Below are 14248 nucleotides of genomic sequence, written 5' to 3'. Positions count from 1 at the left end.
CAGAGGCAATCGGATCTCTGAGTTCAAGACCAGCCTGGTCTACAAGAGCTAGTTCAGGACAGCTACAGCTGTTACACAGAGAGACCCTGTCTTGAAAAAACAAACAAGCTGGGCGGTGGTGGCGCACGCCTTTAATCCCAGCACTTGGGCGGCAGAGGCAGGCGGATCTTTGTGAGTTCGAGACCAACCTGGTCTACAAGAGCTAGTTCCAGGACAGGCTCCAAAAACCACAGAGAAACCCTGTCTTGAAAAACCAACCAACCAACCAAACAAACAAAAAGCTGTTTATCCATACTGTAAGCCAATGTGGAGACAAAGTCAGGCTTCTTTAACTCCCATAGTCTTCTGCTTAGAATATGGTTTATCCAGAAAAGATTTCTGTGTCTGTGTGTTTACCTTAAGGTGAATGCTGTATTACGTTTCTTACGTGTTTCTTTTGACTGTTCAGGTTAAATTTTATCCTTTCAAAGTTAGCTTGCCCTTTCCCAGAGGTCTGGCAGTATGTGTGCTGTTGGACCTAGGCTGACACACTGGGGTGTCAGGTGCCAGTGTCACAGTTCCCAATTGTCCCTGGGGTTGGTGGCAAGTCCTGTGTGCCACAGTCATAGGTTAGTTTGAGAAGCATATGACAGTTTCTGGAAGATAGAGGGCAGGCAATAGTGACAGCAGGGCGGGTTCTAGAGTCTGTTAATCTCTGAGGCGGAAGACCTACTTTGGGCTTTTCCCATAGAATGTTTGTTTTCTCTGGCTTTCCACTCACTGTATTTTTATCTTGTAGCTTATCCTTGTCACAATTAGTATTTGTTGCTAATTTTGAAGAAGTCCTTTGTAATTATGATTCAAAAGTTTTAGGATTAATTTTTTTGGGGGGGATCAAGTGTCCAAGGACAGTTTTATGAAGTTGATTCTCTTGCTTTTATGTGGGTTCCTGGGATTGACTGGTGTCATCAGGCTTGCATGACAAGTGCTTTATCCATTAAGCCATCTCACTGGCCTCTGTAAATATAATTTTGATATTTGAACATTTTTAGAAATGATGGCAAATGGAATCTTTCTGCCCTTTTTGTTGTTGTTTTTTTTGTTTTTGTTTTTTTGTTTATGTTTTCGGGGGGGGTATCATTTTTGTTATAGACCAAAATCTTCTATTCTGCTTTTGGGATGCAGATGGAATTTTAAAAAGATTTATTTATTTTTATTTTATATGTATGGTTGTTTTGCCTGCATGTGTGTCTGTCTGCACCACATGTGTGCAGTGCCTAGGGAGACTAGAAAAGGGTGTTGGAGTCCTTGAAACTGGAGTTGCAGATGGTTTGAGCCTCCATGTGGGTGCTGGGAATTGAACCCTGGTCCACTAGAAGAGCAGTCGTTCTTAATTAATGAAGCATCTCTCTAGCTATGGATGGGAAGTTTTAGATTTTACTTTGTGGTACTTGGGATCTAACCCAAGACCTTGTATATGCAAGATAAGCTCTACCACCCAGCTACCTCCCCAGCCCAGGATGCCACTAAGTTTTGCTCAGTTGGTGACATGGCAAAAGGCTTCTTATCTGGGAAGCTGCTGAGAGTAACAGAATGGCTGAGTGCTGCTCTAACTTTTCTTACCAGCATCCTTTGGGCAGCTGAGGGAGAGCACCAGTGAGCGCATTGTATGGAACTCTGCCGTGTAATAAAGTGGAAATGGAAATGTGGTTGGATGTGTGATGAAGTTGTCGTTCTCATTCTTTGCCAGGTGTCGTCTGAGGACAGAAGTGCCCTGTGGGCCTTGGTTACGTTCCACGGGGGCAACTGCCAGCTGAACCTCAACAAGAAGTGCACACATTTGATTGTTCCAGAGCCAAAGGGGGTAAGCACTTTGATGCACCATCCTCTTATATACATAAGAATCAAAGGTGTTTTCAGAGCTCTTTGCAGTGATTAGATTCTGTTTGCAAAACTGCTTATATTAGTATCTGTCATAAAAGGTCTGTTATAAGTTATGAGTTTAAGAGGAAATACATGAGTAGGGTGGGTTTGTCAAATATCAGGTCTTTGAATTTCAGCCTGTAATATTTATTTACTTACGCATCGATTATCTGGAGGCTGGAGAGATGGTTCAGTTGTTAATAAGCAGCACACTTAACGGTTCTTCCAGAGGACCTGGGTTTGGGCGTTGGGTCCCAACAGCACATTGGACAGTCCGCAGGAGATTCATGTGTTGATGCTGATGTAGCATAGTCTGCCCTGGGCTGTGATGCTTGCTTGCCTCACATGCTTGAGGTCCTTAGTTCCGTCCTCTGCAGTGGAGAGGAAAATAATAAAAAAAAAAGGTACTAGCATGCTAGCGTGCATATCAGCAGAGAACACTCACAGGTGGGTGAGGAATGAAGGATTTGGCATCTGCTCCTGGGGCAGTGCAGTGCCGTTTGCCCTCCTGATGTGCAGACATGCATAGAGGAGCCAGCGGTTAAAACCAACTCCCTTTGTTAGCTGTGGCCTTTTGACATTGTGATCCCAGCTCTGCTCATTTTCCTTTGCTTAGCTGTTATTTTCTTTGTTTGTTTGAGACAGGGTCTCACTATGTAGCCTTAGCTGGTCTAGAACTGTTATTGTGAAAAACTTTTCTTTCTATGAAAGGTAACTGACCCACCAAGGACCCATATTGCATAAATCTCTTTCACCTCCTTAAACTTGTATGTAATGGAATTCAACCCCCCCACCCCTCCACCCCTGTAGCTCTGGCTGTCCTAGAACTCACTATGTAGATCAGGCTGACACCAAACTCTCAAACTCAGAAATCTACCTGCATCTACCTCCCTAGTGCTGGGATTAAATGCTTGCCTTGCTATACCTGACTAGGAAGTCAAATCTTCTAATCCTCCTATAAAACTTGTTTACACAAAATCCCTGCTGCATTTTTAGCATTTGATGCACTGAAGGGGCCCATCCTGTCCCCTTTCTTTCATTTCCTTTGAGCTACTTTCCAAAGTAGTCAGTTGGGAGTAGACTTTGAGGTTAAACCTCAACCAGTAAGGACTAACCTGTTTCACAGAGCCTGGCCTTCTTAAGGCCTGAAAGCATTCTTCTGTCTTCCTAGCCTGCCCTGCCCTAGCCTGGTGCAGTCTTTGCTCCAGCGTAGACTGTAGCTGTGGCTGTGTGGTCTGTAAGGAGGTAGGCATTAGTTTTGGTGCTGTGTGTTGGCCAGAGAGGAGAAAATGGGTGTAATTTGACTGAATAGTACTTACACACTTTTGCTTTTAAGGCCACTTATATTTTATTATTTTTGATCCTTCAGGAGGCTTCACGGGAGGCAGGCTCTTAACATCCTCCTTACATTCTCCTTCCATTTCTCACTGACCGTGCTCTGCCTGTCTGCCCTCCTCACTAGGTAGTTACTACACCTGTGTTCCCGTCACAGCCTACCTGGGAGGCCTTCCCCATGCCTGCTCTTGTCAGTTCTTCACTAAGATACCCAAGTTGCAAGAAAAGACTCTTGGCGAAAGCAGCGCAAGGGAGAAGCTGCATCCTGGCAGGGAAGACACAGTGACAGGAGCTGTAGGGCGCTAGTCACATGTCCACAGTCAGAAGAAGAGAGCAGCTTGCTGTCCCCTCACACTGTCTAGAATCCTTTGTTCTGACGTCATCCTGCCCACAAATCCTAGGTCCTTTCACGTCAGTTAATAAATATAATTAAGATAATCTCTGATGGAGGTGCGCAGTGGCCTGCCTCCTAATTGCCAAATCGGCAGTTAGTACTAACATTACACCTTGTCACCTAGTTCTGGTTTTAAGTTTTATTCTTACTGTATGTTGAACTTGTGTTTTGTTGGGGGTACAGACACACCCCTGTGACCATTCTTACTGTATTGACTTGAAGGCACTTGCCCAAAATTCCCTTAGTGAATGTCATCCTTTTTTGGACAGCCATCTTTATAAATAGGATTAGTGTGTATAAACAGATCTCAAGTCTTCACTTTATCATTTTCCATAAGATTTCTAGTTCTCTGTATGTACTTAAAACGTTACCGATAGAGTTCATTTAAACCAGGTCTTGTGAGCTTCCTGCTGCAGTCACAGCCACTTCCTTCGCATGGTGCCTCTGACACTCTAGCTCACAGGTACAGGCATGGATTTTGTCTCTGGGTAGCATGGCAGGGACATCACCAGCTCTGGATCCCTAGACCACTTAAAACTGCCTCCTCAAATGCATGACTATAGGATAAGAGGAAACAGCGTCATTGAGTGTGTGTTTATGCTTGGCGTCTAGGAGAAGTACGAGCGTGCTGTCAAGAGAGGAAGTATTAAGATTGTCACCCCTGACTGGGTCCTGGACTGCGTGTCTGAGAAGAGCAGGAAGGATGAAGCCTTTTACCACCCGCGTCTGATAATCTATGAGGAGGAAGAGGAGGAAGAGGAGGGAGACAACGAGGAGCAAGACTCTCAGAACGAGGGCAGCACTGAGAAGTCGAGTGCAGCCAGCTCTCCAGAAACCTCTCCTCCTGACCAACCGTTCTCGCCCAAGCCCAGAGCTGAGGTGTCCAAAGGGGAGTTGATGTTTGATGACTCTTCTGATTCATCCCCTGAAAAGCAGGAGCGGAGCTTGAACTGGGCCCCGGCTGAAGCCCCGCCACTAACCACGGCCCAGCGCAGACTGCCTCAGGGAAAAGGGCCGGGACTTATTAACCTGTGTGCCAATGTCCCACCAGTCCCCGGGGACATCCTGCCTCCTGACATGCGGGGTAATTTAATGGCTGCTGGACAAAACCTCCAGAGTTCTGAGCGATCAGAAATGCTTGGAACCTGGAGCCCGGCCGTCCGGACGTTGCGAAACATCACAAACAACGCCGACATCCAGCAGATCAGCCGGCCATCCAATGTTGCACACGTAAGTTTCAGGAAGCTGAAGGCTGCATTCAGGAGTGGGATTTCGTGACCTTCATATCAGGTTACTTATGAGTCCCATTTTTGTGGGAACTTCTTTACAGTCATGTTAAATAGGCATGAAGCAGATGGTGACATTTGGTCCAGCGGGAAACCAAATACCTCCTAATGGTTCCATGAGGCCTTATGGCCTGGCAGTGTAGCTATTTGTGTCTGCCCGGGACAAACTCAGTGGGTTTCCTAAAGACTCACACCTTTGTATGTTGTCCCTGTTGGTGCACGTTTGTTGTGTATTTCAGTATAAAGTCTGTCATCAGACTGATGGCTGGAGAATCTGATGAACAAGGTGATGTCAGTCAGGCTTGGATTAAAGGTTGCAGAGAGAACCCGGGACAGAGATCTGGTGAAAGCCTAAAGTGAGCAAGGATTTGCTGTCATCTGAGCGTGTTAAGAAGTGAACTGGGGCCGGGCGGTGGTGGCGCACGCCTTTAATCCCAGCACTTGGGAGGCAGAGGTAGGCGGATCTCTGAGTTCGAGACCAGCCTGGTCTACAAGAGCTAGTTCCAGGACAGGCTCCAAAACCACAGAGAAACCCTGTCTCGAAAAACCAAAAAAAAAAAAAAAGAAGTGTACTGGGTGGTGTGCTCTCACCACAAGACAGGGAGCTTTGTCCTGGTGGCCGTGGGAGGAGTGTGCACTTCCTTCACGGAAGCCTTCTCAGGATTGAGCAGGGGTGTGCCGAAGTCTGGCAGGTGTATGGAGCCTTATAAAGGGGTGGGAGGGGAAGGAAACAGGAATGTCCCCCAAGAACCTAGACAGGTGCTAGGAGGGCCCTGGGGAGTGAGCAGAGACGTGCTGAAAGAGATTCAGGTGTGACAGCTGAGGCCCTTCCGGGTGGTGTGTGAGAAGTGGGGAGGTGGATGGGATCAGCAGCACACGATGAGACTGTGCATAAGGTTGGAGGAAGCAAGAGCAGAGTTCCGGGTCAGGTTGGGAGCAGCTGGGCAGGCGTGGGCAGCCAGAAGCTCTCCCATTCAAGAGCTGCTGTGGTGTCCTCTCTGGTCTGGCAGATTTGTCCTTTATTGTTTTTATTTTCTCTTTAACAGTTTTCAGCTGTGGGAACAACCTGAGGCAGAACCCAGGGCCATCTGAGGTAGATGTAGGGAACTATGGCTAGCCTGGGTATGAAGTGGTATTAAGAATCAGTTTGCTGAGTTTGATTATGGCGAGAGTCTTAAGAAAACTCTGTTGGTTGGAGATGTTTAGAAAACCATGCCTGTTACTTGAGTAGTGAATACTGGAGGTTGAGATTCTAGAGACAGTAGAGGGGAGGAAGTCCGGAGTCAGGTGACTCCAGGCACTCTTTAGGTGTTGGGAAGAGAGACGCCAGCTGCTGAGGCGAGATAGATAGAAGAAGGATATCTGGGTCTGAGGGAAATGGGGGGCTGCAAGGTGATTGATTCAGAAATCGGAAGGCAGCCATGACTAGCACTGGTTTAGCTTGGCAACAGCTAGAGACCTGTGGAGTGAATAGTTCCTGTGGTGAACAGAGCCTGGGCCATGACCTTTGGAGGCGTCAAAGTGACAGGCACATTTTGCCTTTGTCAAAATAAATATTAAACTGCATTTGCCTAGATTTGTTCAAGATTCTCCATGCAGACTGGAGTTCAGGCTTTTTTGGGGTGGTGATGATCTGGTAAAAGCTGTCCAGTTTGGGACTGGAGAGATGGCTAAGTGTTTTAGAGCATTGACTGTTCTTCCGAAGGACCTGCATTTGATTCCCAGTACTAATGTGGCGCCTTACAGCCGTCTAACGCCACTACCAGGGGATCTGCTACCATTTTCTGACTCAGCAGCCACTGCATGTTCATGTTATACGGGCATACGTGCAGGCAAAACAGTCTTTCACACAAAAGGAAAATAAATGAATCTTTAATAAACAAAAAGCTCTGACCTGGTGTTCCAGAAGCTGCAACCTCCTCTAGGAATGAAGTCCTGCTGTTGGCCCAAGGCTCCGCTACTCTCTGCTTGACTGTCTCTGTCCCTTCCCAGATGTCAGGTGGCTGACTGCTCACCAGGTACATGCCTTTCTGACTGACCACAGCTCTTCACTGTGTCTAGGGAGGCTTGGAGATGAGGGTGCCTCAGAGCTGACTGACAGACCAGGCACATCTGCTTGTGGGTAGTGTGAGGTAGGGGCTACTGGACTGCACAGAGGGGCGGTTCCAGCCTGAGTATGGAGGGTGCACCACCCTGCCTTCCTGCACACCAGTGTCCAGGAGGCAGGGGCCATGTGGCCCCACAGCCATAAAGTGGGCTAGGGCTTAGGAGAAGAACAGTGGAGACAGCAAGGAGGGTATTGGGAAGCCAACGGGCTTGGTAGCAATCTGAAGGGTGTTTACGGTCAGTAGGCTGGAGGCAAAGAGGATGGACATTTCTCCTCGGGTCTTGAGAAATGGGTGACACCACCAGGAGGGGAGATTAGTGGGTTCTGGTGAGGGACCTGGGCTGTCCGGGTGGACCCCATGAATACTTGGAAATGTTGACTAAAGAGATCTCAGAACTGGTATGAGAGCCAGCTGGAGGTGTGGGGCTTCTGACTGCTCCAGAGTCTGCATCCCTCCCTCCTTCCCATGAGAAGTTCTGGGTGGCTGCCATGCATTCAGCACTGAAGGCTTTCCCCCGCCCCTTCAGACTAGTGACCGGCTAGGGCTGGGCAGTAACTATTCTCCTGCTGTCTGTCTTTACACACATACAGGTTTAGGCGTGGGCTTTCCTAAGTCTGTTTGGATGTAGACATAGACTGATGTCTAAACTGAGCTGAGGGCTGGCTACTGCTCTGACCCTGTCCTCCAGTGACACTGGCTCAGCTAGTGACAGCAAAGGTAGGTTCAGGCCACAGTAGTGCTTCCTAAGTTAGAGTCCTTAACTCTGTGTACAGAAAGTGAATTTCAGAGTGTTAGACAGGGGAGACTTAGTTTGATGGTTTTTTTTTTTTTTTTGAGCAAGGTGGAGGGGTGAAGGTGTCTATCAAATTCTGTTTGATGACAGGTATGTCCTAGCTAGGGCTGTGTGGTATGCACCATAGTGCTTTTTATGTTCCGGCAGGCACTTGGATAATGCAATTTGAAGGAAAGGAAATTAAAAGTTGCTGTCGTTTGAAATTGCTGCTTATAGGTGGCATGGTTACATGGTCAAGTCCTTGGGACTCTTTTCCTTGGGTTCCTCAGGTTGCTACGTTCTCAGCTCGAGGTACATGAGATGGGAGGTTGCTAGAGCTCTGGTGGTTGCCCCCCCACGGACGGAGAGATCCCCGTGCTAATGGCTGTCCTCGGGCCTGGACCAGCTCTCCTGATATTTCATTGTTTCTCCTTGCACAGACTGGGTCAGCCACGGCAGGGGAACATTGCAGCCTTCGCCTCTAGGCCCAGTGCAGAAACTGCCACACGTCACGCGCTTCTCCTGCCCTCCTTTTTATTGTTGTTGTTGGTTTTTTTTGTTTGTTTGTTTTTTGTTTTTGAGACAAGTTTTCTCTGTGTAACTCTGGCTGCCTTGTAGAGCAGGCCAACCTTGAACTCCCAAGATCCGCCTGCCTCTGCCTCCCAAGTGCTGGGGTTAAAGGCGTGCGCCACCACTGCTGCTGGGCTTCTTTTCTTCTTACCATATGAGCGCCCGTATAGACATCAGTCTGCTGTTCTGTCTCAGAACCAGGAGCTGGTCCAGGGGGGCTGCCTGACTGCAGATTTCCCCCATGCCTGTCCTGGCAGCTGCTCTTATGTTGTAGGGCACCTCTTCTGGGGTCATTTTTGATGGGGTCGATAGTGCAGAGGACAAAAGTGTGACAGATGGCTGCTTTGGCCTATCATGTGGCAGGCAGTCTCTGTATTTGTCCCATCTGTTGCTTAGTCTTGTTTGAGGAAGGATAGTCAATGATTTCTCAGGAAGGCAGAACATTGACTTTAAGAAAAAATTCTTTAAGACACATTTGTTATTAAACAACTGTACGTTCTAAGCACTGTTCTTGGTGCTGGCATATATCTGTACTAAACAGAACAAAAGAAAGGTTACTTTCATGAGCTCAGTTTTTATTTTTTAGAAATTTTAATAAAATTCTATCACTTTCTTTTTCCTCCCTCCAAACTCTCTCATATATCCTTCCTTGCTCTTTCAAATCCATGACTTTTTTCTCTTGTGCACTCCTAAGTATATAAGTATAACTGGTTTAGTCTGTATGCTACTTATGTGTGTATCATGTTTTCAGACTGACCATTTTGTATGAGATAACCAATTGGTGTGCTCCTCCCCGGGGAGGACTATCTCTTCTGCTCTAGTTGGTGTGCTCCTCTCCGGGGAAGACCATTTCTTTTGCTCTCAGCTTTCCTTTTGCCTGTAGTTCTTTCTGTGGGGTTGAAGCCTCGTGAACTTTCCCCATCCAAAAGCTGTGGAGCTCTTCATGATTATGCATGCCATTCTTTTTTTTGTTGTTGTTTTGTTTTGTTTTTTTGTTTTTCGAGACAGGGTTTCTCTGTAGCTTTGGAGCCTGTCTTGGAACTAGCTTTTGTAGCCCAGGCTGGCCTCGAACTCACAGAGATCCGCCTGCCTCTGCCTCCCGAGTGCTGGGATTAAAGGCGTGCGCCACCACCGCCCGGCTTATGCATGCCATTCTTGTGTAGGGGCCATGCCAATCATCTCTGTATCATTCCAGTTTTAATATAAGTGCTGCAAAAGTGAACACCGTTCGCTTAAAAAAATCTTTGTATGTGTGTGTTCATAAATGGGGGGGCATGCTTGTACCACAATGTTCATGTGGAGGTCAGAGAAGGCTGACCATGTGTGAGACAAGGTCTTTTGTTCATTGCTTTGTAGCCAGACTATGTGAACCATGAACTTCCTTATATCCACAATTTTTGCCTCCCTTCCCCCTGTAGGAACATTTAAGATCACAGGTGCATGTACTTCTATGTCTGGCTCTTAGGTGAGTTCTAGAGATCTGACCTCAGGATGGCAGGTTGGCATGGCTTATTCCCCAGCACCTCCCTCCTCTTAATAATAATGTTGTTATTATTTGAGAATACTGAATTGTGTAGCTCAGGCTAGCCTTGAATTCCCTATATAGCCAGGACTGACCTTCAACTCCTGATGCTCTTGCCTCCACATCCCAAGTGCTGGAATTATAGGTCTGTACCATCAAGTCCAGCTAACATTCGCCTTTAAGCACGCTTTTTGCTAGAGTCCATCTGTCCCTCTTCATGTCACATGTACTGTCCAGGACAGGGTACAGCGAGGGAGGAACAGGAACTGTGCTGGGCATAGCTGCGGTCTGAGTTGCTGTGGTGGTAAGCTTGGACCCCCTGCCTTATCTGAGTAGTGGTGACTCTTAGAAGCAGGAGGAAATAGAACATGGTTGCACCTGTAGTGAGGCTGGAGCTGAGCCAGCCATTTTCCAGAGCACTCTCAATCAGTCAGAAGCAGACCGTGGTATGGAGGGGGAGGGAGTTGCCCTGTAGAGCGCCACACTCCTGGTAGCCAAGCCTGCTCAGGCCCAAGCAGAAGCAAGTACTGCCATTTGTTTGCTTTGCTGTCCTGTTCCTTTTCTTTAAGATGCAGCAGCCTTGTGTGTGAATCAGTGCCTCCAATGTGTGTTTGGGGGGTGGGGGGTTGATGTGTGCATCAGAGACAACTTTGGGGAATTGGTTCTCTCATTGTACAGTGGATTCCAGGGCTTAAACTCTGGTTGCCAGGCTTGGGTAGCAAGCATTTCACCTGCCGAACCATTTTGAAGCTACAGTGTTTGTTAGTCCATTTTCTGTTTTGTAATTCAGTGTCCTGCTCTCTGGATGTTGAATACAAAGTACATGTGAGAGCAGTGTGCTATTGCTGGCTGATCCCTGTTATGTAGCGGTTTGGCGTATCAGCTGTGTGGATACACTCTTACTTGCCTGGGAGCAGGCAGTGCCTCTCAGGAATTATTGGTAGTGACTTGGCCCTCCTTTTGTTTTCTAGATCTTACAGTCTCTTTCAGCACCCACAAAAAACCTAGAGCAGCAGGTGGCGCATGGCCAACAGGGACACCCCACTGCCAGTGCTGTGCTATTTGGTCAGTCTAAAGGCACTCCCGAGACACACGTGTTGCAGCAGCACCATCCTCCCCAGCAGCCACCGCAGCAGCACCCAGTCCTGCATCTCCAGCCCCAGATCATGCAGCTCCAGCAGCAGCAACAGCAGCCACAGCCACAGCCTTACCCCCAGCCGCCATCACATCAGTTCCCTCAGCAAGTCCATCAGCATCAGTTTTCTCAGCAGCAGCTCCAGTTTCCACAGCAACCATTACACCCTCAGCAGCAGTTGCATCGCCCTCCACAGCAGTTGCAGCCATTTCAGCAGCAGCATGCCCTGCAGCAGCAGCAGCAGCTCCATCAGCTGCAGCAACAGCAGCTACAGCAACACCAGTTAGCACAGCTCCAGCAACAGCAGCAGCAGCAGCAGCAACAACAACAGCACAACCTTCTCCAGCAACAGCAGCTCCAGCGTCTGCACCACCAGCAGCAGCAACAGCAGCAGCAGATGCAGAATCAAGCAGCACACTTGAACCAAACATCCCAGGCACTACAGCACCAGGTTCCACCCCAGCAGCCCCTGCAACTGTCCCTGCAGCCCCCACCTCAGCAGCAGCAACAGCAGCAGCAGCAACAGCAGCAGCAGCAGCTTTTTGGACATGACCCAGCAGTGGAGAGTTAGTACTGGTTCCTATGTTCCCATAAGTTGCAAGCTTGCCTAAGTGCTCCCAGAGTATAGCGCCTATCAAATAATTGTTGCACATGGAGTGTGAGTCTCATCCCTGTTAAGCAGGCGTTCCAGTGAGATAATCAGGCTTCTTTGTACTTTGCACACATTGCAGTGAGGGCCAGTGTTCACAGAGTATCCAGGTTGCCTCAGGAGAAATACTGAATTATGTCTTGTTTTTAATGATATGGTTTACTAGATACATTAGTATATTTGTAGCAACATTCCAAATGTAGTTCGATTATGGATTATGAATTCAAACTAAACTCAACAAAATGCACTTTTAATTTCTGTTCACATCTGTCACTCTAGTTCCAGAAGAAGGCTTCTTGCTAGGATGCGTGTTTGCAATTGCGGACTACCCAGAGCAGATGTCGGATAAGCAGCTATTGACCACCTGGAAAAGGGTGAGCTGGGGAGCTGGGGGCTATGTGCTTGAGGGGTGCAGGCTAAGTACCTGCCTGCCTGGTCTCAGGCAACAAGTTCTGTGTGTGTGCTCTGGTATGATAAGTGCCATCATCAGTACTGCCCTCTGAGAGGTGATCATCACTTTCTGGTCTTCTTTCATGTAGGGGCTAGGTGGAGTGTTGGGTTTCATGGTTCTTGAAGTTTCTTCAGGGATAATGGTTACTTGTAACTGTCTGCTGGTGTGATTGTGGAATGGTGGTCCATATATTTATTTACTTTTTATTTTTATGGATGCCTTTTAAGAAAAGGGAAAGTTTAAAAAGTCTTTCTTATAATCATGCTTCAAATGAAGATGGAGTACCTCCCTCCCCATTAGATGAAAACCAAGTTTAGGATAGAAACATATCTCGAATGTTCTTCACTATAAGCATTCCTCTGCTGGCTGCTAATACTGCAAGACTGGGAAGTGATGCCGGGCGGTGGTGGCGCACGCCTTTAGTCCCAGCACTCGGGAGGCAGAGGCAGGCGGATCTCTGTGAGTTCGAGGCCAGCCTGGTCTACAAGAGCTAGTTCCAGGACAGGAACCAAAAGCTACGGAGAAACCCTGTCTCAAAAAATCCAAAAAAAAAAAAAAAAAAAAAAAAAGACTGGGAAGTGATGAATTGGCAGAGACTGGGCAAGCCAGCAGGACAGAGGCAGGCACTGTGGTGGTGTGGGCATGAGCCCAAGGTCGGACAGGACTTCTTAAAGCTGGTAGAGGTGATCATGGGCATGTGTCTGTCCATGGGAGGAGTTAGAGCAGGAACAGGGGGAGATGATCCAGACAGAGCAGCCTAGTGAAGGTGTACCTGTGGCACTGGTGGGGACTGCAATCAAGTCTAGCTCCGGGCAGCTCTTGAGTCAGGGAGGGAAAGACGAGGGTTGTCTGTCTTCCAATAATACTTTATTAGGTACTGTGATAGTACGTTTGGGTTTTCCTTACCAGCTGCATAGGAAAGGGGTGGGTGGAGTAGTGATTGTGTTGTGTGGTAAGGAGACTTTAGACTCACCAGGAGGATGAGTGCTGGGCCCGCCAGGAGAGGATGAGGTGTGAGGTTAGGGTTGGGGAGGTGTCTGGGGGCTGCAGCAGCAGAACAGTGCGGAGCATTGGGAGCTGTGCCTGGAGTGTTGAGAAGCTGAATGAAAGGCCATGAAACAATAAAGTGTGGCGTTTCATATGCTTGTTTGAGGCAGGGTCTCTCCAGAAGCTGTCCTTGAACTCTAAGGAAGACCTTGAACAGCCACTTGGGATTGCAGGAATGTGTCACCTCATCCAGTTTCTGGGGTGCTGGGGACTTAACCTAGGGCCTTTGTGTGTTAGACAAGCTTTGCCAGCCGAGCCAACTCAGTTTAGCCTTTTAACTTCTGTTTGAAGGATTAGACCGAGGGCAGCAGCACATGTGTCTTCCTTTGTTTGGGGTATTTTTCTGATTTTTACCTTTTCTTTTTTTCTTTTGAGCTGAGCTGAAGATTAAACTTGCCTTGCTCTCGAGAAGCCAGTGCTTTAGCACTGGGCTAAACCCCCAGTCCTGCAGTACTGCATGGTTGGAGTTGGGACAGAGAAGGGAAGAGATCTGTCAAGGACAGCAGCCTATGGGCAGACTGAAAGAGGGAGAGCAGTGACAGTTCGGGGCACTTGAAAAACTAGAGGCTTAGTGAAGGGAGGCTTAGATTAGGGCCAGTATCAGAGCGCTGATTTCTGATTTGAATGGCATACAGCCTGCCCATCAAATGGATGCATCTGCAGAGTAAGGATGAGTGCAGGTGTCCAGCTCAGAGCACTCACCTCCCCACACCTCCCCTTGGAAGCCACTGACCCAGCAAAGAGGTGCATGGCAGCCAGGAAATTGGATTTGGCTCTGAGTGACAACAGGGTTTCTTGGATTCGCATGAAGGGAACTTCAAGTAGATATGAAAACAGAACCGAACAGTTGGCAGGTGGGGCAAGGAAGGTGAGGAGATTGCTTGCTCTTGCTGAAGACCCCAAGGAAGGTTCCAGTTCCTTCCTGGATAAGACTTCTGAAATGGCTTGGTTGGCTGTGACTCAGTTGCTTACTGAGGACATGATTTGAGGACACACTTTATGCACATTTCTGTGGAGATTTGGGGAATAAGATTGCTTACTTTCAGGAGGGCAGGGTGAGGTAGTGGTTAGCACCAG

The 14248-nt window shown here is 48.0% G+C and overlaps 1 protein-coding gene and 1 non-coding gene across 2 annotated transcripts in view; one reads left to right on the top strand and one right to left on the bottom strand.

Annotated features, from left to right (window-relative positions):
* The window catches only part of Paxip1 (PAX interacting protein 1), a 48838-nt gene that overhangs the window by 16376 nt on the left and 18214 nt on the right, over positions 1 to 14248 (top strand). The window contains exons 5-8 of the mRNA XM_057782890.1: positions 1730 to 1843; positions 4244 to 4861; positions 10861 to 11590; positions 11953 to 12047. Coding sequence (XP_057638873.1) covers positions 1730 to 1843; positions 4244 to 4861; positions 10861 to 11590; positions 11953 to 12047 — 1557 coding nt within the window. The remainder of the gene's footprint in view (positions 1 to 1729; positions 1844 to 4243; positions 4862 to 10860; positions 11591 to 11952; positions 12048 to 14248) is intronic.
* Positions 9482 to 9592, bottom strand: LOC130889520 (U6 spliceosomal RNA). Its single transcript, XR_009058596.1, has one exon. It is a non-coding gene; the product is annotated as a U6 spliceosomal RNA (small nuclear RNA).

Source organism: Chionomys nivalis, chromosome 1 (assembly GCF_950005125.1).
Source record: "Chionomys nivalis chromosome 1, mChiNiv1.1, whole genome shotgun sequence".
NCBI lineage: Eukaryota > Metazoa > Chordata > Mammalia > Rodentia > Cricetidae > Chionomys > Chionomys nivalis.
Note: the sequence above shows the minus strand (reverse complement) of the source record. Positions and strands in the feature narration are given on the sequence as shown.